General features: G+C 42.3%; 1 protein-coding gene across 1 annotated transcript; it reads left to right on the forward strand.

The window, feature by feature from the left end:
* Positions 1–8,221: 8,221 nt before the first annotated feature.
* Positions 8,222–27,901, forward strand: LOC137918330 (cyclin-dependent kinase-like 5). The gene is made up of 20 exons (XM_068761106.1): positions 8,222–8,264; positions 10,331–10,365; positions 13,443–13,488; positions 13,566–13,702; positions 14,151–14,271; positions 15,077–15,136; positions 15,926–16,016; positions 17,561–17,663; positions 18,901–18,987; positions 19,415–19,495; positions 19,631–19,806; positions 20,057–20,892; positions 21,345–21,685; positions 22,365–22,466; positions 22,732–22,837; positions 24,064–24,196; positions 24,960–25,065; positions 25,752–25,874; positions 27,142–27,360; positions 27,485–27,901. The coding sequence occupies exons 1-20, from the start codon at positions 8,228–8,230 to the stop codon at positions 27,899–27,901; spliced, it is 3,357 nt and encodes a 1,118-aa protein (XP_068617207.1). The 5' UTR covers positions 8,222–8,227.
* Positions 27,902–27,964: the final 63 nt, after the last annotated feature.

The raw sequence follows: 27,964 nt of genomic DNA on the forward strand, positions 1-27,964 counted from the left end.
ACGACTTGGAACCCTAAATTATGGATTAAGTTATCATCCTTGTGTTAAAATTAGAATTCATTACATTTCGCAATGATATTTATTTTCTTTTTTAGAATTTATAAGCAGCTTCTCCGACATTAAATATGCAACATGATAGCTTTTTCCTGAACTGGCATTCAGTGTTGATAAAGAATGTGATTCCAATGAGATCAAGGTTCAGATCCAGATTGGGACCCATCGGAGGGGTGCGCGGCGCGGCGCGGCGCGCCCCTGCAGGGCGTCACCTCCAACACGGCCCGTCTGTGACGTCTCACGTCCAACTTCACAATGTTCTTCATGGCAAACTGTCTTCATGGAGCCAAACGCCGAGGCTAACGCGCGTCACACCTCTGTGGTGATGATGAGTATTTGGGCTGAGTCAGAGTGCGTAACGTAAAGCATCCTCTCTCTCCTTTTCGCGTTATGGGTTGGGAACAAAAGGCTGGATCAACAGAAGATAGGAAATTAACACGAAGAAAAGTCTGTGACGCATTTTCATTTGGGTACATATTGGCCACATCCAGTGGGGCGGTGACAGTCGTCATTACGCAAAAGAAACACCGTTAATGTCACCAAAATATCCGCGGCCGCGATATTAAACAATTGTGCCAAACGTTTATGAGTTGCGAATGTTTCTCTCTGAACCAGGTAAACAGGCAGGAAGAAGAATATCCGCTCAGTTCCACGTCGCTCGGAACGCAACGCGCCAAACACGCAACAGACACGCACCGCTGTCTGTCACCCACGGCAGGAAAGATGACCCGCGTCGCGGCAGAGGAAACCCTCAATGGCTGCACAAGAGACACATAAAAGAAATACGAGCCGTACCAACCGTTTGAACGGGATATTAGTGGATGGGAGATTCGTCGCGCTCTCTCAGATGCAAGCCGCCATTATCCGTTGCAGCTCCGCGCATGTCCGCCGCGCAGCGCTGGAAATTCCTATTTTACCACCAGAGCTTTAAAAAAAAAAAAAAAAAAAGAACAAGAGGCAGGGTGGAAATCATTCATTAGTCGCGTTATTAAGGTGGATATTGTTCAATGTTTGGTTTTGATAATAACCTGCACGTCGCTAAGAAACGAAAATGTAAAGCGTCGCAGCGTCCTGCGTCTCGAGGAGGAGGAGGAGGTGAGACACGGGAGACGTCCTGCAGGTGTGAGGTCAGGGTGACGAGGGCGGAGCAGAGGAGGGAGAGGAAAAGCGGACTGTTCATCAATTCCATCGGGGAATTTAATCCACATTTAAATATAATGGATAAATGAGGGAAATGCATGGCGTGACTTGCGCTGGACTGATTGATTGTCCCTGTAATGGAGTGGGTGGGGGCGGCCGAGCGGGGGGGGGGGGCAACAGGAGCGGGTCCCACCCGTCTGGAGGATGTGTGCCCATGTGCAAGGCACGCTTTCCGTTCAATGCTTTGCTCAAACCCCGTTAAAGATACGCACATTTATTTTTGTAGGTAGCTTTAACATTGCATTGGCTAAAAAAACATACCGGTATTTAGTGGAGTCGTTGCCCTCAAGTCCATATTTCACAATTGTTTTAACCCTTCTGTTATTATTGGTGTCAATTTGAGTCCATTCAATGGTTATCATTCAAAAAATAATAGCTCACTTTTTTTCAACTTCATATTTCATAACTTTTCCTAATTTGATGGGTAAAATTGATTAAGCATAAAATTATCATGATATTATTTCTATATGGTGGTTATTGCTACAGTTTTTACTACTGATAAAAAAATCTGCTCCAAATATTGATTATATGTTTTCAGAATTAATTAGAATTTATGTCAACCTGGAAACCTTGACAGAACATATTCATTGATATATTTTACTTAGGTGTGTGTGTGTGTGTGTGTGTGTGTGTGTGTGTGTGTGTGTGTGTGTGTTATGTGGTTTTACTGTTCCACTGGTTCCACTGTTGTTTTAAGTTTACTTTTACTCAAGCACTGAACTCAAGAGAAATTTCGCAGCATTCATGATCAAACTGAGTATTTGTATTACATTACACTTCATGCATTCACCACACAATTTACAGGGACCCATTGCAACTTTTGCTCCTCTATCTATACTTACATATATTAAACAAATATTGATTAAAATGATGGCAACATATAAATTAGATGTTGGTGGTCATCCCAAATTTTAGTGGCAGTAACTTTGTGGATAATTCCTGCACTGTTTGACCAAAATGTCAATATTATTAATATTATAGAGATATTCAATTAATCCTATTGCATTGCATCATGAGGACTTCTACATACTTAGAAGCTGCTCATGAAAAGGAGATTTTAGATCCATCATTAACATGAAGAATCATTAGTCCCCTGCCACATGGCTGTTTCTAATGTGTATACCTAAAAAAAAAGAAACACTTTTGATATGTAATTTATACATTTGTATAATAGATATGTAAAATGAAACACTTCCAACCAATGTTAGGGCAGCATGGATACTGAATCTTTTACTGAAGCATTTATTAACTTCAGTAGCTATCTGTCAAATCTAATCTATCGAAGAACCACACTAGTTCAATGGAAAGAATAAAAATCGGGGCCACAATACATAAATATATTTTTAGGCAAAGCGCCAATAATAAAGCTGGCCACATGATTTTGATCTTTAACCCTCCTGTTATCCTTAAATATTAATAACACATTTAATCCCAGGGGTCAGATTGACCCCATGGGATATTTGCCCCCAGAAAACAACAAAAGACACTTTGTTTATTTGTTGAAAACCCCCTTGAAAATGAAACCAGGACCATGGCTACCATCAAAAAGACTGGGCTTTAAAGGGTTAAGTGTCATCTCCGGCTTCCTCCCACCACCAAAAACATGCAGTTTAGGCTGATTGGTGACACTAAATTGTCCGTAGGTGTGAGTGTGTGTGTGGCTGATTGTCTGTCTCTGTGTTGCCCTGCGATGGACTGGCGGCTTGTCCAGGGTGTACCCCGCCTCTCGCCCATTGACTGCTGGGATTGGCTCCAGCTTGGCCCGCGACCCGATGACCGAATAAGCGGTTGGACAATGAGATGAGCTGAGACTTTAGAAACTGGCATGGAACCATTGGACTTCAGAACATACTGATGAACACCAACACAGCTGGGACTGCCTCACCATGACCCACAACATGCCATCTGGAGCAGATGTTCCATTGAAGATCTGAAGAAGGAGACACACTATAGTCTGGAAGATCCATCTTTATTATTGAAGCAGGAAGTAGAGGAAACAATGTTGCAGGAGAATCGTGGAGCCCTCTGAACTGTTTGACCGTCACTACGGTGGAAACAAAGTAACTAAATGAACTGAGCTACTGCAGAACATTATAGATACATTCATAGGTCTGAGTAGTAGTACACACTCACGCACGCACACACGAATTTACCCCAGTAGAACACCAATGAGTGCAATCGTGTTCTTGTCTTAATTAGAGTATTTTCATTTTATGCTGTTTTATTTTATCCCAATCCAGGAAAAGCACAAATATATCTCAATACATATAGAAGGAAGCTGGTTTAAAATGTTTAAAACTAGTCTTTACAATAAGGATGTTACCAATGATCTGAAGGGAATGCGTGGATCTCAAAAACAGAACATAGAACAGAACAGAAGAGAATAGAACAGAACAGAACAGAACAGAACAGAACAGAACAGAACAGAACAGAATATAATATAATATAATATAATATAATATAATAGAGCAGAATAGAATAGAATAGAATAGAATAGAATAGAACAGAATAGAACAGAATAGAAGATCAGCAAAAAAGATCACATGACCATGTGGAGCTTAGTGGTGACGTCATGCAGCAAAATGAAGCTGCAGCATGTAACACCGACCACAGGTCAGAACAGCTGCTCAAGGGAAACGCTCCGAGTGTCTGAGTTACAGCATGAATGCATAGAGGAGGAGAAAATGGAGACGAGCTGCAGGAAGGTGTTAAGAGAAGAAGCAGCGCATCCAGACAATCCGACTAACAATGTTTAAGATGCCACAAATAAAGTGGATTCCATTTCAATCCCAAAGTTCACCGTTCTGGATGTGAAACCAGGAGAGAAACGCGCAGACGCGCCTGCTCCGATTGGCTGTGCGCAGCGTCGCTCGGCGCGATGACGTGTCCCTTTTGCTGGTGCTGAGGCTGTGAGCGATGCGCAGCCTCTCCATCGGACACGCCGCCAGCAGCCTGCGCGCCCGTGGATCCGTCCTCGTCTCCATCCAGAGATGTGAGTGAGTATAGGATATTGAATCGTGTCACGACGCGCGCACGCGCACAGGCCCGGGCTTCCCCTCTCATGTCGCTCCGCATGATGCCTTCCCGCATCATGTTCACGGCTGCGATGCTGCGCGCTGCACAGACTGAGCTTTCTCACCGCGCACGGGCGACTCGTCATCACATCTGCAGGTAACGGAGGTCCGCTGGTCTGAACGGCGGAAGGGCTTTTCGTGCGTGAGTGATGTGACCAGTGATGGGTACTATATATATTGGTGCATTTGCGGGTCTTGTCGTGCAACTCCGTGGTGAATTGTAATGTGTGCGCTGACTGCTGTGTAGGCTGAGAAACGCGTGGACAGCGGTGGGATGGATGGTGGCGCGGTGCGCGCCGCAACGCAACGCGACGCAACGCAGCTATATGAGAGAGACGCAGTTTCGATGCGGAGACAGCAGCGTTGCTTTTCGCCTTCTCGTGCACGCGGACACACGCAGCTCTCTATTAAATTCACACTTCTAAACTCCCCCCCCCCCCGCCCACCCCCATGTCTCTCGTGTCCCCCGTGTCTTTGCCTGCGGACACCAACAGGCGTTTGCTGCTTCCACCTCTTCAACGTTTAGGCTCCTAACTGTGTGCGCTACGGACGCATGCATGCGGGGCAAGCAGCAAATTCATGCAAACGACCTTCCGTCGTGCCTATTTTTCCAGGAAGCTTTTTCCTGGAGTGCATGAAATAACTGCGGCTGCATGGGTTGCTGGCTGATACTAGGGTGTAGTATTATTCTAATTACTCCCCAGGGGCAAGAATATATTCTTAAATGACTAGTCAGGAATGGCCTCAACGTGCACATTATCACTTCCCTTGGAAAGTCTTGCTGTGTGTGGAGAGTGTGTGCACTGCATAGGAAAAACGCCCACACACAGACACACGAGCCAAATCAACATTAGGTGTATTTGCACTGCTGAATAAATTAAGTGTTATACAAATGAAGTTGGACTGGTATTGTGAGAAGATTTCATGGTTCCATTCCAAAAGCAGTTTTTTTTTGGACGTGTGACTGTGAGAGAAGTAAACCTGGGTTAGTATTCCTCTGAATACAAAATACTTCATCATCGATTGTTTATGTCACTGGGAAATGGGGGGGGGGGGGGGGGGGGGGGTTATGAGTCTGTGAACTCATTACTGCACTTTTCAATCCATTCATGTGAGATCTTTTGAAAGCTGCGGGCTGGTTTAGCGTAACCAGCTGAGGCTGGTGGGAATGTTCTGAGTTCTATTTAACTAAAGCGTTTGGACACAGGCGATATTATGAGTCGCCCTGAGGGGAGCCTGAATATCAACTTTCTGCTTCATCATCTTCATCCAGCAGGCTATATATAATAAGCAAGTAAAGACAAAACACAAAGAATGGGTGAGGCATGATGGGAATTTCAATAGTTTGGGTATTTGGTCAGTAATTGTTGAAATGAATCATGCGGTATTAAAATATCTATGAATAGTTATTTAAAAACGCACAAAATTGAACCTGCTGGTGATGAGCTGGTGGAGGCTGCATCACCGTTGAACCGTGAATGTCTGGAGCGAAACGGTGCCAACAAGTCCATGCGTCAACATGAAAACCTTCAACAGTTGGTGGTATACCAAAGGTTGAGGAGTCACCACAGTCTTTATGATTCGTCAGTGATGAACTAAAGTACACGGCTCTATTACTTCAGTCAAAAAAGCAGATGTCCCAGGTGAAATATTACCCCAATACATATTAAAAGTATGAAAGAACTATTTTACTTGTGTTAAAATACGTGATTTAAAATACCGTATATAAGCAATATACATTTTTACTTTCAATGCTGAAGCACGGATACAAAGACACTGCCCTCAATACTTTTTATGAAAAGTACCAGTAGCTTCCTTTACATTTAGGAAGACACCACCATGGGTTACTGATATTGTTTATTGTACTCTGGCCTGTTTAATGCAGTGGCACCCGCCTTAATAAATATTAAGAATTAAGAATTCTACTGCAGTACTTGGCAGATATTAAGTTGACCACATTGAACGCATCCTGTTGAGGTATGACCCACAGATGAATGAGAAACAAGACCGCAAGGGCTTTTTTGAAATGCTCCACTTAGACAGGATGTTTGACTGTACTTGTACTGTAATACATACGATTGTTTGAATGTGCTTGTACTGCTCTAACATTCTACCTAATAAATATATTCATCATCATCAAGGTCACAACGAACCCTACAGCAGTGATTTCTATTGAGACACTGGGAACTTTAACTTTAGTGGGAAGTGTGTGGCTATTCCACGCTATCTAATATTTACTAAAATGTCCAAGCAAATAAAACTAATCGGTTGATTTAGTACTACATGGTTTATAACATGAAAGTAGTGGCTTTCTGTTGTCTTGTCTATCCTGCATGCTAAAACTATGCAGCTCTCTTTGCCACATACTGGAAGTTAGTTTAATTTTCGGCTTTTTGCATCTACTGTCCATATATCATTTGTTGTTTAGTTGTCTGTTTTATTCTTATTTACTTGTTTTGTTTTGTTTTGACAACTTTTGCCTTCACTAAATTGGATCAGACACGTCTAGGTCTCTGCACGATTATACCACTGTGCTATAAGTGTCCCTGCACTCATTTTCTGTTCTATTGTCATGAGACTATCAGGAGGAAGGACTTTGTGTTAGTAATTGATAATCACATGCTCCAAAATCTGTCTCTACAAATGGAGTTCACGACAGGTTTGAGCACAAGGGCTGTTACACTGTTACCAGAGATTTCGTGTTGGCATTGACACACTCAATTTGATTACTCCTCAATGACATCATAATGACACCCATGCCGAGTCACGTTTAAAAACTATTGTGAAATAATTACAAAGTTATATTAAATTATACTTAATAAAAAACATTCAGTAAATATTCATTACATTTAAAGTATTTTTTTTTACAAAGGAAAGTGTGTGTTGTTTGTGCATGCCTGATCTGGTAGCGACACAGTGTTTAGCAGTTTACAAAGGTCATGCGTCAAAATAAGGAGTAGAAACACGCTGGAGTGTAGCTTAGTGGACTAAGCGCACATGTTTGCAAAAACAATAACACTCAAGTAAAGTACAGGTAATTCACAACATGTACTGAAATACAGTATTCAAGTAAATGTATGTTGTTCCTGTTCATAGGATTCACCATCAGTATCAGTACTTTCACAGCAGTACAAAATATCCAAACATCAGTGTATGCCCAAAATATTTTAACCCTTTATCTCATTGTTGTTTAGAGATCTCAGTGTGGAACAAAGCAGTGGACCGTCGCACCCACAGCCGATTACAAAGTTAGACTTCAGCAAAACAAGCAGGGTCTCGTGCTTTTGCCGGTGATGACACGTTCACGCTCACATACTGTCGCCCTTGCTGCATCCTTCAGAGTGAAACTGCAGCTGATGGGAAGAGAAGTGATGTAGAAACCATGCTTAATGCTGAATGGCTTAATGGATGCATCTTGTCCATGCGACGCGAGCTACCATCTGTGCCAGGAATACCAGCAAGATCCTGCAGATTTGCACATAATGATGGGAAGCTGGACCTTGGAATGACCCATCAATGCATTCTGTAACATCTTACTTCTCCATTTTGTCTCTGTTGCCCCAGGTATGACAGCGCAGAGGATTGGCTTGAAGCGTTCGGCGGGCACCCTGAAGACATGAAGTAAAGGGAATTCGGAGACAACTGAAACAGCTTGATTCATACCCTTACAAATAAAGTGAAATTTAAAAGCCCGTAAGGCTGGAGGGGCGCTGTAGAGCGAGGAAGAGCCCAGCTGAAGTAGAAGAGCGGTGAAAATGGGACGTGGTCAGATGCTTGCCACTTTTCTCCTGAACTCTGCGGTTCAGTCCGTCGGCGGCCAGTCGAAGCAGGAGTCTCCTCGATAAAACCCGAGCAGCTCGTTTCACCTGCTGGAGGAGCCCCCCACCCTCGGTGATGTGATGAATAAGTTTGAAGTCCTTGGCATTGTGGGAGAAGGTGAGTGGTTGCAAACGTTACTGCGCGTCTGTTGAAAGGGAGGGTTGTACTCTGTTACTGCTTCTCTCTAATATTAGCCTGTTTTCAATGAAGGCCAGTTTAGAAGTCGCATACAAATATAACCAATGCGTTTTTGGCACTTGATATATTAAAAAATAATTAAATCAATGAATTAAACGACATGTTTCATGCATGAAAATTATTATTAAAAATGTGCACACTGAATACCACAACATTTACCACACATTAAATGCATTTAAAAAATATAGTTTTGAATAGTGGTTTAAACTTGGACAGATCTGTGTGGTTTAAAGTGTGTTTTTTCAAGAGTTCTGCTGAAAGGGGGTCAGCTCCGTCGCTGCCTGTTTGGTGTCTGCTTCTGAGTCGAATAGACACGACGGATATGGTGAAGGCATGGATCAAGGTTAGGGCATAGCAGAAAGGTTTGCGGGATGGGTATAGAGACCTTTCGTAGACCTTTAAAGGTAACTCTGGTGATTTGAGTGATTTAAAGTTCGGAGTAGAGGTTGCTGCTGAAAAGAAAATCTGAGGTAACAGATGTATGAAGAGGAACGTCAGACTTACAAATGCAGAGGGCTGAAGCTGTGAGTGGTTCTGGAGAACAATTCATGACAAGGATGATCATTTCTGATTCATCACAGGTTAGTATGAAGAAGTGTCATCCATGGTTTAATTTCTTGTTGCCCTGGCTGGTTGTTGTATCTTTCAACAGATGTGAAAACACAGATCTATTGTACTTATATGATATATTTATAGACTGTATATTTTGAATGTATTGTCAGATGACTTTCAACACAAGGAAAAGTTGAAAATATGAAGGGAATAAAATGTTCCTCTTTGCAAATTTTATATTCTGTCATTGAAATATTTACCCTTGTAGAACATATACAAGGCTTTAAAGTCATAAGTATAAGCCTCAATTTGTATTTGTGTGCATGCATATATGCTGAAGAGTTAAAAAGGTTAACTCTTGCTCTGGTGATGGCATTGATGTCTGGTCAGAAAATAAGATCCATAAGGATTTTAGGTTTGGCTGCAAATGTCCCTCACATGTTAAAATGCACAGAAATGATTGCTTTCAGTCAGCAGAATCATTTTTAGCTGATTTGGAAGCGTATTTTTGTATATTTTTGGGGCAATCCTCGGGTTTGTTTCATCTATAGATGACATTTGTTCACATTTGAGAGTGTCTTTTATGTCCCAGGCAAAAGCAGGATTTTGGGTGACCCTTGTATCTGCTTCTGTATCTGGATGTGGTCTATCCACATCCCCTCACAAACCTTTGCATGCATCTGATCTCTGTACAGGAGGACACAGGATTTCATCTGCAATTTGTGAGTGAAAGTGTCTGTGAAATATGATGCTGCAACTGACTGTGGTGTGTGTGTGTGTGTGTGTGAGCAGAGCAGTCTAGCGGAGACTTTGTCCACTTAATGCGCATAGATCAAGGATTCTGTCAGTATTCAGCGACTACTGACTCATGGTAACAAAACAATTGTTTCACCTTTTCACTGGCACCCTGTTCTAACATACAGCATTACAATGACAGGGCTGATCAGCTTGTCTGTTTTCCAACACGTAACAACATAATTCATGAGCTGAAATTAATGAAGAATATTGAGGATATAATGGATATAATAGATTTTTGATCTTGCCCCTCTACACAGCAAAATTAGAAATTGAGATACACGTGCAGCTGGGAGGAGATACATGTTGTCTGAGGACATGAGGGACGTGATGTGGGTTGAATTACAACCATTTGCACATATGAAAAATATTTTTACTTGACTAATACAAGAGTGACTGACCGGCCTAAAAACGGATTTACAGCCATAGGCTTGACAGAACAATGCACGACTGTCTGAGAACATGATGCGCAGAGCCAGGCAGGACACTACAGGGACGCTGTGCTTCCTCACCTTCATTCTTTGTTGGTTCTCTCCCTTGATTTCTACGACCATGTTTGTCGGTGCTTCAAGAGTTCCCAGTGCAAGTTGGATGTTGAGACTTGCACTTCTGTTTTGCGTTTCTGTTTGTCTTTCCAGGAGCATATGGCGTGGTGCTCAAGTGCAGACATAAGGTAAGATACCATTTATCATTTCTATAGCTTAAATTGCGTGATATGAAGAGTTGGTATCCCATATGTTCGGATAGTGATGAAAATTAAAATGCAAGGGCAATGAAACTAGAGCCCCTATTGAAAGTTACTGAGAGAGAATTGCTCAGCAATAGTATTAATCCCTGTGGGTATTAATAAGAGACTTCACTCTCTCTCTCTTTCACAAACACGCGCACACATTATGTGCCAGTTTTCTTTTTTTCTCCTTAAATTTGTCCTTTAACCACAAAGTTCAACCTTGTGCTTCATGAAAATTCCACATGATTTATGAATTATGTAAATTGAATGAACTAAATGTGTGCTGTTTGAATTATTTTCCTTGTACAATAAATACAAAACCTTGTGGTAAGATTAACATGATGTTGAGAGAAGGCTTCAAACCAGTAGCCAGAGGCAGAAAACGTCCAATTAAAAGGCAGTTAGCATGTACTGTAACGTTAAAATGCAGAATGCAGTCGACAACGACTGTCACATACTGCGTGTCTAGTTTTCCATATATTTTAATCTAAGGAGAAGGTACATTTTTTGGATCTGGAGGCTGCTATCTTAAGTTAACATAAAAAAAACATTTAATATTAAGCATTATTATTCATTTTTTATCTTCTAAATTACAATCAGATTATACATTTGTGGAATGCAAACCTTGAGTCTGTAACATGACAGAATAGCAGTGCAAATAGCAGGCATAGTTGTTACAGTGCACAAGTAAATTCAGAAGGCAGAACAACCAGTTCAATGAAGCAAGATGAGTCAAGACACAGGCAAAAGTGCAAAAAGCAAGAAGGGAAGGAAGAAGACAACAAGACACATCTGGATCAAGAAACTAGGAATGAACAGAAACAGAAAGGGAGAAATGCACAAACAAAGATTAAACAGAAACAGGAGGCATTAAGAAAGACATGAAAAATAGCAACCTAAACCATAACAAAGAGGAGGACGACCTTGGTGGTCGTCCGAGTGAATGCGATTGATCTCGTTCTTTGGTAATGCCACGTCTTGTAGGTATAGCGACCAAAGCAATAAGCATTTACATTTATCTACCGAACAATATTGATCTAGACACTTTTTGATTTAACGTGACGTGTGATTGGCCCCATGTTAACAGCAGCTAGGGCCCATCCAGTTCGTAGTATGGTGAAGTCAAGTATTGTGTAGAATGCATGTAAGCAGGTTTCTAAGAGGTGAAGACATGACATATTACTGCTGATATGTACAGCATGTATACAGGACTCGTGTTCACATGCAGAAACAGAGACTTGTGCAGTAAAGGCCTTTTCCCTTTGCTACAGGGGAGCAGTTATTTTTACCTTTCTCTGCTGGAAGAAGGGCAAAAGAGAAATGAATGGTAGAGAGAGAGAGGGAGAGAGCAATGCAACGTCGTAATGTGTGATGGAGGGGAGGACATGCAGAGGGAGGGATATGGAGGCTTTGGTGCTGATGGTAAATGGGTCACCCTGTTAGGACCTGAGAGAAATGTACAACCAAGGAACGAAATGCATTGAAATGTTCCTGTACAAATGATGTATATTATACAGAGCAGTGTGTGTTTGATGGAACAAACACTTAATTAGCGGAGCAAAATATGTGCGACTGTGCAATGTTCTGCCACTTTATGGAAGTGTTGCATTAGCGTATGTGGGTGTGTTATGGAGGCTTGAATGCTATCTTGATTTCATGACAACAGCACAACCTACATGCTAGCCAGTGTTCCCTGGTGTCTGTATCCCTACTCAGTGTTGTAGAGCTGCATGTTAATTAATTTCAGCAGCTGATCCACAGGATTATTTGATTATTTTAAACGGATCAAATCAAAACATCAGCTGGTTTTGTGACCGCTTTAGCTGGAAACTTGAGGAAACTTTATTTCTGTTATGGTTGATCTCAATCTAATTTAGATGATTAGTATATCATATATTATAATATTGTGGTATATTTCATTTTTCTAGAAAAGTAAGTAGAATACAACTGAATACAACTTGCACTGTTCCATTTGCACTGCGTGATGACACTAGTTTACTGCTGCTAGTACACATCTGTGTAACCACTCCGGCTGCTGCTGATGTGTCTGTACTTGTATGGTTTTTGTATTTTGTCATTAATGTTAGATGTAGCACGACTTCACCAAGAAATGTTCCTAGTCTGTGAACCCTCACTGACAATGGCAATAAACCACTTCTGATTCTGATTCTGATTCTGATTCTTGGTTGAAATAATCAGTAGGAAATTTATTTTTATTGTTGTCAAATCCTGTTAATTAAATGCAGGATAAACAAGGAAACATAAATTCAATATTGCCTTCCAAGATATTCCTTTTTCAAACAGGGTGCCATAACTCCCTGGGGTGCAGTCTGGGTTTTTCCAGGGGTGCTGCAAAAAATAATCTCATGTTGCTGACATCATGGAATTATTTAAAATGCCAAACAAATAAAACTGTGTCTTATATGCACCTCTCCATATCATCAATGGTTCTGCTTGGAAAGCTATGGTAAAACATGCACGGGTGATGTTCCTGAGGTCAAAAGCAAAAGTGTTTCTGAGTGATATGACAGTCATGACCTGCTCATGTCATCAGCAGAAAATGAGCAGGCCTGGAGTTTGCTGTTCATCACACACTGACCTGATCTGAAGTAGGTTTAAAAGCTGCAGGAAAAACACAACTGTACTGTACAATGTAAAGCTGTACAGTGCATATTTGATGTCTATAGCAACCTGCCTCACACTGCACTCGCTTGTTAATTTCAGCAAGGTCAAATTAAGCTGAGAGAGACCTAGGATGCTAATTGGCTATTCCATGGATGTGCTGTTTGAGTGCGAGTACCCTGCGGTAAAGTAACTGAAATTAGATCACCTGCATGACTCTGGCGACTACCAGCAGCTCCCGTTTTACATATTAAGAGTGTAGAAACTGAATTTAAATCTCATCTTGTTTCCCATTTATTATTATAATTATTAACATCTATTTTAATAAGCCAATGATGCCCTGCTTGAACTCAACCCATTGTTTCCATCTCAACATCCATGCCGTTGTTTCTTCACAGGATACCAATGAGCTGGTGGCAATTAAGAAGTTCAAAGACAGCGAAGGTGAGTGGAGCAGCCAGGGAGGGAGGCAGAAAAAGAGGGAGCCCCAAACGGCGGTATCATTTCCGTCTCTTCTGCAGAAAATGAGGAGGTCAAGGAGACGACTCTTCGGGAGCTGAAGATGCTTCGGACGCTGAAGCAGGACAACATCGTGGAGCTGAAGGAGGCTTTTCGCAGGAGGGGGAAACTCTACCTTGTCTTTGAATACGTTGAGAGGGTCAGCTTCATGAAACTATCCTTATCCTACTGAGCACGCATGAATTACAAATTGTATTACACGACTCCCTTCTGCTGCTTCCAGACTCAGATTTTGCAGCATGTTGAGACTTCTCTGTTAAGCATAAAAACTGCATCACCATAGCAACATATGAACCGCACTGCTGGTGAATAATGGTATTCCCCACTGTGTTCCCAGCGTATCCAGCCAAGTGATTATTCCCTGACAGGTTTTATTTTTATACTGTGTTCTTGTCATTTTAGGACAGTGTCTCCTCTCACTCCCGGTCAGAGTAAAAAAAAAAAAGGAAATACAAAGAGGGCTAGGGAGGGAATCCCCAACATTATGATTATCTAAGAACTATGTGAGAAACTGGTCAACAGCAATGTTTTATTTTACAGTGCAGCCTCCAGCTCAGGCTACAGAGCTAATTTATTATGCTTCACAGAACATGCTGGAGCTTTTGGAGGAGCTGCCCAACGGGGCACCGCCTGATAAAGTCCGCAGCTACATCTACCAGCTCATCAAAGCCATCAACTGGTGTCATAAGAATGAGATCGTGCACAGAGGTGAGGCTATAGTGTCACATCAGACGGAGCAGAAGAAGTTAACACACAATTCAATAACTTTGATGTGATTGTTTTACTGGATGTTGCTCCTCCAAGCGTCCATTTTGTATGAGTTTTATTAAATACACAGGATCATAGGTCTCTTTGGTGGTCTTTATTCAATTTGGAAATTCATTCAATATTTCAAATTGAAGCACTATCAATATCTAATATATCCATTGTTAAAAAATATAACGCAACCATAAATTACTGCAGATTGTTTATTCATCTACAAAGTAAGTTGATAAGAGGCATCCATGTTTTGCTACCGATTGAGTGAGTGCAAAACAAAAGAAAAAGAAACTGCCACAAGAAACAACTGATTATCAGGATAGGTTAGAGGCTGATTATTATTAATAAGAAATTCCTGATTTAATAGCAAACAAATATAAAGAAGAATATCCCTCACAGTGTTCCTTACCAATCTAGTTTTGATCCTGCATTTACTTTCCCCTGGAAAAAGTATATTTACAGACAAGTAAAGTAATCAGCAAAATCAAGTCAACCAGAACAGATTTAGAGAAGCCGATTATCGTTTGGTTCTGACTTCGTGCAGTTATATAACGCATCCGTTGATCAGCCGGTCACACTGAACACATCTACACCATTTTCTCAACATCATTTTCATCTTCAGAGAAAAGTGAAGTCAGGAGAAAAATAATCAGATCAGACAGTGCTACAATCTTAAGTAACAATGTGTTTCAAGTACATGCACGTTTCATCTCAGCTTGTTGTAAACAATCTTTTATCTGCTTCTCTCGTCCAGACATCAAGCCAGAGAACCTGCTCATCAGTGCCGAGGATGTTCTCAAACTCTGTGACTTCGGTGAGTCTCTCTTGTTCTCTTTACTACCACTCAGATTGGCACGAGAGATTTTACAAAAACATGCGCTTTACATGAACACAATGAAGATATATCTGCTTGTAAACTCAAGGTATTAGTTAAACACTCTGAATCAGCTTTTTGCTGGTTGTTAATCTGTGATTCTTACTGTTATATCTGTCATTACATTTTGGCCAATGTCATTTATTTGGGCCCAGTTAACTGTGAAAAATCTCACTATTAATTTGTCACCTTGTAAAGTTGTGTATCAGAAGGATCGATTCTGTCAGTGGGAAGCCACACTATCAAATACACTCTGGTTGTTATCATCACGATGAATCTCCCTATCAGACGATAAGAAATGTTATTGCTACATCACACTCCTGTCACTTTACAGTCTCCCAGCTGTGTGTGTTGTGGCAAAGATCACATGGTCAGTTAACTCTGCAGGATTTTCTCATGCAAGCCTTCTGAGTCAGCTGGGGCGAGACTTGTTTGTACACCGATGGAGTTGACATGCGGTATATTGTGTTTTTCTAGGCTTAAATTTGTCTCTCTGTACACCAGTTATCTAAGGGGAGGGCTCAACCCGCCAGCAGTGGCATAACTAATTAGAGTCTGGTCACATGAGATGATGACCAGGTTGTTACTGCAGCTGTCAAAATTACTTGAGTGTTAATTGGAGGGTTATACTATATTATATGTGAATGTAAACAGCCTGCATGTTATAATGAAGTATTGGATGTCTGATGCTCAGACTGGCGATTTACTCATTTCTCTATTCTGTCTCAGGTTTTGCTCGTAACCTGTCTGAAGGAACCGACGCCAACTACACTGAGTACGTAGCAACAAGGTGGTACCGTTCACCGGAGCTGCTGCTAGGGTGAGTTTATGCGTGCGCTTTTCTGTTTGTGAAAATCATCGTTATGTATTTGTTATTTCTTTTTTGTCTTCTGAGAGTACTAGATGGATGTATTTAATGTGTGCCAATCAAATGCTAGACATTCTTTTTTCCTGAATCCACGATAGCTTGATTGTGATTTCACCATCACTCACAAACAACTCATTTATTTGTAAAGTAACATGAGGGTGGGTCTGCAGGTGGCACTGAAACCAGTCAGTGGCCTGTCAGTGAAACTGTAAAGCAGGATACTGACCAGTGTCCCAGAAACATGGGTATGTCAGCAAAAAAGCTTAAAATGATACCAAATGATGCAGCCGAGAATATTAGAATGTTTTCTTCCGATTGATAGGGAGAGACTTGTGTTTAGGAGGCATTATAATTTTATAGGTGGAGTGCATCCCCATATGAGAAGCTGACAATAGAATGTGCTGCAGTTTGCTTGCAATCTGGAACCAAATGACAGGCAGGCCCGAGAAAAATGAATAGCAGTCTGAAAATGTGATAAACAAGAGAATGACCGCTCTGCTCCTGGTCATCAATAGCTATTTGTAAAAATCTATTTGGATTGATAGATTTTGACACCGACCCTATATGCAAAACTTACCTGGTTAAATAAAGGTTAAAAAAAACAAAAAACGTAGTTCAAGTCATTCTACTCTGAGGATTCAGTTAATAGAATCGGTCACACAGCACTAAGCCTCCTGAAGTCTGTGCAAGCCGTGTTGCATTGCTGTCATTGTTATTTTACGACATCGTCATGTAGGATGATCGATAATTTTTGCCTGGAAATGTTTGGTAAAATAAAGGAATGCAGATTTCCTTATTTTAGACATTCCTAGAGACCTTTTGGTAAAAACAAAAGCTATTCATTAGAAGAGAATAAAGCTAAAATAATTATTTTTGCACATATAGAAGTGGCATCTGTGGGACATGAGAGTTACATTAGTTTAACTTTCTGCATCAGCTGAATCCCTTAAAACATTTTGTATAATTCCCAAAGTTTCATCCTCATCAGTTTTATTCTGATCACTGAACAGCTTTGGTCTTCTCCCCAATAAACAGGCGATGACTCACCCGTTACGAAATGATCCCACCAACCATCTGGTGCACATTGTAACCTAAACAAATGTCTGTGTTTGCGGTCGATGTTGTACCCAACGCAGTTTTGGATGCATGTCCTGCATTGAATGACCATTCTAGCTGGGAGACAGCTGAATGTCATTAGCCTCACTGCTGCAGCCTGATTTAGCAAATTCCCTGGAACATTCATTGAGACAGCATTTGGATTCCACCCACTCAAATACGCTGTGCCTCCAACACCACCACTCCTCTGCTCCTGCTCTTCCAGATCTATCACCATTTTTCACCAGACTGCTCAGTGCCATTCCCTCAGAAAGGACCATTTTCTTTATTCGAAAGAGAAACAAACCCACCTTTTTTTTTATGTCTTCATTCTCAGTGTTCACTATCATCAGTTTATCGTTGACATTCTAGGTGTCAGTGATAATTTGTGTCTTTCTCAGGGCTCCCTATGGAAAGGCAGTGGACATGTGGTCAGTGGGGTGCATCCTCGGGGAGCTGAGTGATGGGCAGCCCTTGTTTCCGGGAGAAAGTGAAATAGATCAGGTTGGTGGGCTCCAACGGCATCAAAGGTTGATGTTGCGTTTCATATACAGGTAGAATTTGTAGATCCTAGCTCCTCTCATGTGAGAATGTGATACATCTTCTCTCTCATTTTTTTTTTTTAGCTCTTTGAGAGTTTGAGCCGCTCTTACAGTGTTTTCAAGACTTTATAATTTGTTCCTTCGTTCTTGATGAAAAGCCAAATTGGCCTTGAAAGTTTTTTTAAAGTACCGGTAATACAATTAAGGGAATCCGTGTACACTTTATACAATTCACAAAATATAAGGATTTGAAGAAGACATTGTGGACACATCAATAGTTGCCCTTAATTTATGACATTTATGGATTAAGACAAATGAATGTAATTTTCCTTTGGAAGGTTGCCTACATAGAGAACTTCAAACAACTATCTGAAATTATCAAGTTAGTGTAAAACTTAATAGATTTTTGTTTCCCATCTTTGATCTGAGTGAATTTAATGTAAACTAGAAAGACAATCAGAGATTGCAGACCCTCGCCTCCAATAGACTATTCGATCTTGTGAGACAGTAAACAGGGCTTCCGGATCAGAGGAGCCAAACCTGCTCTAGCTTGCTGCTCCGGAACGTACTACAAGACACCTTCTGGACTCTTTTTCCCATCATGCCATTTGTGTCCCTCCCTCTTAAAGTGGCAGTTTACAGCAGAGGCACAATTCCAGATGTAAAAATAATTCTAGAACAACTCTAGCAACGCCATTCTCGGGGAGGACCGAGCCACGGACAGAACCTTGCTTGTGTAAAATTTTCAAGTCGATTGGGTTACTAGTTTTTGAGTTATGCGCTCGGACAGACAAGCAAACAGACAAACATACAAACAAATGGACCCAATTGCAATACCCTCGCCTCCCCTTCGGCGAGGGTAATTAACAACCAGGGAAGAAATATTTATTCTAGGCCTTGTTAAATTGTATAATTTATTTTCAGTGTATAAAGGCGTCCGATTGTGCCAAAAGAAAAAACGTGTTTTAGTGTCTTTCAGCTTTGGTTTTAGCACAGTGAGCATTTAGCAGTTAATGGTACGGTTAAACTTCCATCATAAGTTCAACGGTTACTGGACCTGGATTCATCAGGTGGACAGTCCAAATAAAAGCTAATGTTGCTCCACAACCGCTCAATTATGTTGTTCAAGAAGATCACCAAACATGGTGTTCATACATTACTTAACTATTAATTATGATGCTGGTTCATTTCAACTTCAGCTCTTCACCATTCAGAAGGTTTTGGGGCCACTGCCTGCAGAACAGATGAAACTCTTCTACAACAACCCTCGCTTTCATGGAATCAGGGTAGGAAACATTTCTCTCTTATCCTCACCACACTCACTTCTATGCTCCTTCTACTTTCTCCTCCTCCTCCTCATCTTTCCCTCTCTCTAATGGCAATGTTCCCAGCACCATGACTGAGTGGATTGCTATGACTCATGAGCTGGGTGGTTGGTGTTCGGTTTAACAGCAAGACAATACAGCAAGACATTTGGACATGTGTGTGCGCGTGCACGTGTGCGTGTGTGTGCGCGTGCACGTGTGCGTGTGCATGCATGTGTGGTGGTTTAGGCACTTTATTTAGTTTGATCCAGTAACAGATTTTTGGGGATTTTAAGTGAGAATGACTTTTTATGTACAAAAAGGTTTTTCAGGATGAAATTGATTTGTGTGTGTCTGTGTGTGTGCATGCGTGTGCATGTGTGTGTGTGTGTGTGTGTGTGTGTGCCAGTTTCCCTCTGTTACTCATCCTCAGACTTTGGAGAGACGGTTTCAAGGCATCATGAGTGGTCTGGTGTTGGATCTGATGAAGGTATGGTGCATTAACCCTCTCAAATGCCCTGCATATAATGGAGTGATGTGTTATCTGTCCTTGCTCCAGCTACCTATAATTTCTTAGAGTAAAATTTGAAAGGCAAAGCTGCATTCTTTTCTCGTGTCTGATCAGAACTTGTTGCTGCTGAACCCCACTGAGCGCTACCTGACAGAGCAGAGCCTCAACCATCCAGCCTTTCAGCCCCTGAGGCAAGCAGAGAGAGAGCGCCCTCCTCCCGCATCGCCCAACCCGCCGCGCTCGTCCAAGAGGAAAACACACCATCACGGAGAGAACACAGTTCCTACAAGGTCACACCACACACCTTTATTTTGACTTTGTGCAATAGAAGTTATTGCAGCCTAAAATTACCATTTTGATTCTCACTTAGTCAAGTGACGCATCTCCTGAATTCATTGATAACCACCTTGAGATAAACGAAAACCAAAGTTCTTTACTAATGTGGAAATCTCCATCCGCCATTCTGTTTCCACTTTGAGGGCGACAGATTTGTTCCTGTTGAAAATATGAAACTCCTCCTCTCCTCCTCTGTCCTTCCAGGAGCCATACTAAGAGCACAAGCCGGCGCTCTACCAGCAAAGAATGTTCCAGCCTCCCTCGACATGGCGACCTCCATCACCTTAACAATAAGAGTTTCCTCAATGGTAACAAGCAGCCCCCGTCCAGTTTAAGTCCTACGCTCCACCCGAAGGGCCAGTACATGTCCCAGACCCTCAATCGTTCTGCCTCATCCAACAAAGATCTGGCCAACAACAACCTGCCACACCTCCTCAGTCCCAAAGAGCCCAAAGGAAAGACAGAGTTTGATTTCAGCATGGGACCCTCCCCAAAGCTGCCGGACCAGGGGCACGGGGTGAAGTACAGCCACAGCAAACCGAACTCTTCTCGCGCTCAGCAGCAGCAGCAGCATCAACAGGCTGGCCGACACACTTTCCTGGAAGGCAAGACCAACACATTGCAGTCTGTGGCAGAGAAGCAACATGGCAGACATGCCCACAATATGGCCGACTCTGCCCACGGATCCATGTCCTCCTCCTCAAAGAGTTCAACTTCATATCTCAGCCTGTCCAAAAGTCACAGTGCGCTGAGCGATGCCAAATCTGTAGGGAACCTCAGCGATGGCCGACTCCACCCAGATGACCCAAATGCCAACATGACAACAGGGGTGGGACCCAACGCCCGCTTTTTCCCCGCCAGTTGTTTAGACCTCAACACCCCTGCAGGTCCCCCGGGCCTGCCCGGCAGCCCCTCCAGTCGACACGCCGATCGGTCGGGGCACAGCCCCGCTTCTCGTAGCAGCGGCAACGCCCGCATGGAGAGCAGCACACTGGACTCCTCATCCAGGCACAAGTCCAGACATAAATCTTCAGCGCCAGGTATGGTCAAGAGGCAGGTTAGTATTCTAGAGTCAGCTCTGTAATCCACTGAATTAAGAATGGGGTCCTGAATTTTTTACCACAGGGCTTAAGTAGATGTTTTTTAAAGTATTGATATCCAGTGCATCAATAACCAGATCACTGCAACCCACTTATGGCCAATGGAAGTAGCACAGCCAGAATGAAAGATAGCGTAAGTCAGCGTTCTGCCACAACTCTCATTGTTTACAGAAGAGGACATTCTATCTGATCTAAATGTCTACATCTAGCTAACGAATAAGCGAGTGTAAAAGCAGGTGTTCAGTTTGTAAAAGTATCTGTGCTGGATTGGTAGAAGATCTTCAGTGTACAGCTAGCTCATGATCTAGCGGGGGTGGGAGGGGGGCTTTTTCTTAATGAAAATAAGTACCTGTTACTGGACGCTGTAATGGCTTATCCTGTCACCTCTTCAGAAGAGGCCGGTGCGCCAGAGCTCTTGGATCCAGGAGGAGCAGGGATGCCCTCCACTCACACTCTGCCTTCTCCACATGAGTCATATCATTATGGCTTGGGATATACCTCCCCTTTCTCCTCCCAACAACGGCCTCAACGCCACTCCATGTACGTGAGGAGGGAGCGCCACCGACCTCACGGGAACGAGGGCGGGATGGCTGGCTTGCCGCCGCCGGGGCAGACGATACCAACACGTGCCAGCAGCCTGCAGCTTCTCTCCCCTCAGCTGCAGCACCGGACCGCCCTCGCCGGACACTCCGTGAGCTCCTCCAGAGAGGACTGCACTGATGACATGACAAGGGTTAGTGGCAGGCAGCCCAGTGAGAGTGGTGTTACCTGAAGGCATCATTCACCCCAGAGCACCAACACTAACACTCAGTCCTAGTTCCTATTCTCTGAGGAAGGGGATTAAAAAAATAACTACTAGAACATTTCCAGACTAAATTTTAAGTTCTTTCTATAAAAGTGTTATGATATTCACAGATAATTTATTATTGCATCATAGTTACCATGAAGTCTATCTCAGTCATGTCTTCTAAGTCATTGTAATACTAATAACAGTTCTTTATTAGTATTAGTAATCTTTAAAAATCAGATGCAGGATGTCAGGTTTTTAGGAATAATAAACTTTTTACCTACAATTAAATCTCACATCTAAACATGACAAGCTTAAAAACATCCTTGAAAGCGATTCTAGGAAATGGACTATTGCTGTAAATATGGCAATGACTCACTGGGTGCAACATTTAACAGAAAGCTTAATGTCCTGACTGCATTCAAGCCCACGTACCGTTTAAGATATCAGCACTATGAATGTGGAATAAAGGCGAATGATTTCCTCGAAGCATATTTAAAATGTATGTTCGATACACGTATTCCACATGTTGTGCAGGACTGCCACTGTCTCACGTTAACACTGCCTCTGCATCATGCTGCTTCCTCAGTCTGCTTTGACCCGTGGCTGTCCGTCTTCTCAACAGAATGAGCAGTCCCCCAAAGACATGAGCCACCCTTGTGTCCCCATCAAAGACTCCACGAGGGACAACACAGCTGCTTTTCACACACAGCGCTCTAAAAATGAGGTCCGACCCCTCCATCCTTCCCCATATTCAGTTCCCCAGACACAGCCAGTAGCTCTTACAGCTGGTTTCCGTAGCGTTTTGTGTCACTGCATTTTGTCTATGGTATAAATGTAAGCTCAGTGAAAAGCCCTAGGGTTGTCCTGAATGGTTTTTGGGATGTGAGCAGCTAAAATGGGACAGCCAATGATCTAAAATTAAGAGATATTATCGAGAGCAAAGCTGAAGACTCACTTGTCTGCTCCTGTGTTCCTGTGCCGTCCCTTAGGTGGGCATGTATCATGACCCCCATGTCGAGGATGGAGGCTCCTCCAAGGAGAACCGAATGATCTTCACGGAGTCCATGCCTCGGCGAGTTGGCAGCTTCTACCGAGGTAACAGATAGGAATCACCAGACAGCACAATGTGTTGCATCATGACACCACAACAAGCATCAGAAAATTCAGCGATGTCTAAATTTGTAACATCTTTCATAAGCAAGTAATTTAAAGTGATGCGACACATAGTGAAACACAGCGAAAAGATATTGATACGATCTGTTGTTCTTTTATTATATTGTAAAAGTTTACATCCTTTAGACAAAAAAAAACACAAAACCTTTCACGTGCCTCATCAAAAAACAAAAATGCTGTATAGTGCTGTTTCTCGCTGGAGTCGAATATCCTTGTTTTTGTGCACAAACCTGGTCAATAAAACTGATTCTAATCGTGTTGATAATGTACAGTATGTGTGCCCAATAGTGCTCCCCCTAGTGGTCAGGAGAAATGCAGTTTTAAGTTGATAAGCTGCATTTTTATGTTCCTATTTTTGCATTTGGTCCGTTTGGAAAAACCCAGCCAACCTTTTAACCCTACCGCCGTGGCATATTCTGTGAAAGTTTTGCGTAGACATGGTTGACGAACATTAAATGTGAAGCTGATTTTTTTTTTTCTAACTTGGTTAAAGAGCACTTCAAAATGAGATTATAATTAAAACAAATGAACATTTATGAATATAGTATTCATATCATGATGTTACTAATAATGCGTAAAATTATTACGCTGGTTGGAATTTGCATTTCTTGTATGCAACTAATCAATCCATTTGTGTTGCTGTTGTGTTGCTATGGTGATATTATCAGAGCTACCACCATTCTGGGTGCTATTGTCATGTACAGTGTAAGATGATGCAAGAGGACGCGTCGTAGAATGCTCGCATGTTCCAAATTAAATGTGCTGCTATTTTTAGTTTATGAACCAGTAAGGCATCAGATCGGACATATTTGTATAGTTTTCTTTTAACAATTCTTTTTTATTTAGTGCGCTGACTGGCTTTCAGTACTGTCATAATCAGCTTTTTTTTTAACCAGTTTGGAACGTGTAAGTTTGTACATAAGAGTATTATTAAATTACAGCTTTTTTCAGAAGCACTTGTTTGGTTTGGTATTTTATTTGTTGTTTTGTTTGATAGAAATGTCAGTGCAGCAATATAAGTTTGCAGAGTAACTCAAATATGGAACTGAAGCAGTTCCATATCAACCCCAATCAAAATCAACCCTTTACTCATTTATACATACGGTAACATTATATATAACATTTTCCTCTCATTTTGTCCACGTCAGTCCCCTCCCCCAGGCCAGATAACTCCTCTTTCCATGACGCTGTCGGGCAGGGTCGAGGTCCAGGTGGGCCTGTGGTACCTGTAGATCCCGTTGCCCTGGCCAACCACTCCAAACGCCAGACAGCTTTTGACTGGTGAGATGTTGTGATTGTGAAATTGTGTTGAAGTGACATTCTTCTTAAAATATATTGTCAGATGTTAAAGGTTTATTTCATGCTTGACAGGTCTGTCCACACAGATGTGCTGCCACTGAGTAGGAATAGACAAATGCATAAAAAAAATAGCACTTGTTTATTATGATTATTGTTCATTCATTCATCATCACGAAGGCGAGATGATCGCAATCCTTTTGTCGATCCAATGCACGGGTCACGGGTTATGCTGGAGCTTATTCCAGCTGGCTGCAGGTTAGAGGCAGAGTACACCCTGGATGAGTCGCCAACCCATCGCAGGGCCACACGTGGACAAACAAACATTCACTCTCACATTCACACCTACAGGCAATTTAGACTCTCTAGTTCACCTGAGTTGCATGTTTTTTGGAGGTGGGAGGGAGGCGGAGAACCTGGAGAGAACCCATGCAGACACGGGGAGAACAAGCAAACAGAAAGGACCCAGGTGGAATCAAACCTGGGACTTTCTTGCTGTGAGGCAACAGCACTATCCACTGCACCACCATGCTGCCCTAGTATTATTATTAGTAGTAGTAGTATCTGTTTTGATATGACAATTTGATTACTAGTCTTACAAACACCATTGTTCCACTGGTGTTGTTTTATTTCTTCATACAGAAACCATGTTCAGGACTTAATTAAAGGACGCAAGTTCAGCCGTGGAATTTGAGATATACTTGAAAACCTTTAATCTTTAAACTTGTCTGATTATCCATAATTGTAGGACTGCTGCCGAGTCAATGGTCATGAATCCTCCAGAGCCCACCAAAGAGAAGGAGAAGCAAGGCTTCTTCAGGGCAATTAAAAAGAAAAAGAAGAAGACACAAATAGTAAGATCGCTGCCATTTAATCAAGCCCACACTGAAACATTTCTTTTACTCTGACATTGTTTTCCTCATCAACAAAGAAAATCTTAGTCTGCTTTGAACACTAATCTCGAAGATTTTTTTTTCAACCAATTAATCTGATGACCTGACTGAGTGGATATCTTACCATTCAGTTACTTTGTTTAGTGTACAGTATAATTTTCACAAAAAAAGAAATAATGCCCAAAATGTAAAGAATACATTGTAACAGAATTATCCTTTCTTTTTTTAATTAAATGTAAATTAAAATGTACTGCTTAAATAGGTCATTGATTAACTCAGTACTTTGTTTAATAGTACTTTTTGTGATTTATGTTTCTTACATTAAATACGTTTGTCTGCTTAATTAAATTAAGTTGATACAACCTTAACACATAATACTTACTGACTCAATACTTACATAAAAAACATAATCATCATGCAGGTAATATTTAAGTCATATTATAATTAAGACTTAACATTAAAAAAAACTATAAATATGATGTTTAAGTTTAAAGCTAATTATGAGTTTATTCCTGATATTTCTTTGTATCTGCCACTAGGCAGTGTTTATTTGTCTGGCTATGTATCAGGCGCTGCAGTAAGTAATCCCTCTGTTTGCTGTTAGTTTTTGTGTTGAGAGTTGTGGTTGTGCGTCTTCTGCTCCACAGACAGACTTGGAGGACGGAAGGAACCCCAGCATCAAGAAAAGCCTTTTTCCTCTCTTTAGCTCTAAGAATAGCCTAAAGCACAACGCGGCTGTCAAAGTCCTCCCTGTAGTCGCCTCACCTATGGTACAACAGCAGCCTCCCGCGCCCTATCCTGCCTCGCCAGTAATCTAACCTCAACATTACAACTGCATGTTAACTCACACTGCATCCTCCAGCCGGCTTGAAATCCTCTCACGTTCCTGATGATGGGCCTACAATTATTCACAACTGAAAGGATTTCAAACACATATTGAATCAACTGCTGCACGATGTTTGTGCATCCGTTTTGTGTACATAGTCGCCTTTGCATTCACGTCACATCTAAAGGCATTGATTTCATGCTGCAGTGTCACATGTTTGTAAAAACTCACGTATATATCAGCGCGTCAAACTAAACTATGTCTGTATCACATGAAGGTCGTGAATGCTCATACTGTTGACGGCACTCAATCAAAACAACAATCAACAAAAAAGTTCATTCATTCATTCATTCATTCATTTTCTTGAAGACGAATCCGAGTCTCAGGTTTACGCTAAAGCCTATCCTAGCTGGCATTGGGCGGCATGCGGGGTACACCCTGGATAAGTTGCCAGTTTATTGCAGGGCCACATAGAAAGACAAACACCCACTCACGCTCACACTCAAACCGACGGTTAATTTAAACTGACCCATTCATCTCAGCTGCATGTTTTTGGTGGTGGGAGGAAGCCGGAGAACCCGGAGAGAGCCCACGGGGAGAAGAAAGCCCCCCCCCTCCCAAAGTGGAATTGAACCAAGTAGTAGAGTACTTTCTTGCTGTGAGAAAAACAGTGCTACCCACAGCGCCACTGTGCTGCCCCTCAACAAACAGCTGATTCAAGTATTAGTCCGTCATTGTGGGATTTGTGCACACTTGCTTGTCACCACTTTGATATCGGTCTGCAACATGAGCGGCTACAGCCAGCATTCTGGTTCAACGCACGGGTGACAAAATATTGCTTTTTCTTCAGCTCACTATTTGATAGTTCAGAAAAATATTTAAAAAAACTTCACATGGAAGACCCTAAAACTGACACAATTAGACCCCCCGTCTGACTGCATGTTGACTAGGAAAGTGTGTAGTTTTGTGAATTATGGCATTCTGTATGGAAAAAAAAGTCCATGTTTGCACACAAATTCGGGAATATCTCTGCTTAAGGCAGCTTTGCGAGTTGGCTGGGAAAACTCTACAAGTCACCATCACCATCCGTCACCTCTCCGTTTTCTGTCCAGAATGAATTTTCTGATGGTGTGACTCTTCATCTTGGACGAAAGAATGTCAGTTACAAGAAAGTAATGATTTAAACAGTAATGTCCTTGTATTTTATTCAGGTTCCTGGTAACGGGCAAGAACACCTGTCCCTGCAGAGGAGCTCCAAGTCGTCCTCTCACCACAGCAGCCGACGGAAAAACCGTGAGCGGTCCAGGGACAGGGACCGGGAACAGAGCCGTGATCGAGACAGAGAGCGAGAACGAGAGAGGGAAAGGGGGAGGGAGAGAGAGAGAGTCAATGACTGGCCTCCTGACAAACCAGTAGACTCACATTCTCAGGTATTGGCATTAGTAAAGGAAATATTTACATGTGAGCTTGTGCATATGATCTTCTTTCTTTCTTTCTTTCTTTCTGAATGCTGAATTGAATGCTTTGAGATCATTTATTTATCTCTCCTGGCAGAATCAACCACTCAAGTCACTTCGGAGGCTCCTTCACCTCTCCCCTTCTTCCTCAAATCAAGGACAGCTTCCTCCTCCTCCTCCTCCTCCTCCTCCAGACCTGCGCTTCCAAGCCTCACTCACCAACCCCCCGCAGCCCTCCACCAAAGCGAGCTACTCTGAGAATCGAGGCCACACTGACAGTAGAGGCCACTCCGGGCTAAGCAGCTCCACCCAGGCTAAGAGCCGCAAACCCAGCTACGCCCTCCCCGGACAGATCGAGTCCAGCTGGCACGTGTCGGCATTACAGCGGGCGGAGGGCTCTCAGTTCACCCCCGAACAGCTGGGCCTCAAACCAGGACAGAATGGGCCCACCTTTACCCGAGCCTCCCGCACCAGGATGCCAAATCTCAATGACCTGAAGGAAACCGCGCTGTAAGCCCTTCCCCAAACCACACCACCTCCATTATGTCTCCTTCCTGGAAGCATCTGACGGACAAAT

Source organism: Brachionichthys hirsutus, chromosome 1, assembly GCF_040956055.1.
Source record: "Brachionichthys hirsutus isolate HB-005 chromosome 1, CSIRO-AGI_Bhir_v1, whole genome shotgun sequence".
In the NCBI taxonomy this organism is placed as follows: domain Eukaryota; kingdom Metazoa; phylum Chordata; class Actinopteri; order Lophiiformes; family Brachionichthyidae; genus Brachionichthys; species Brachionichthys hirsutus.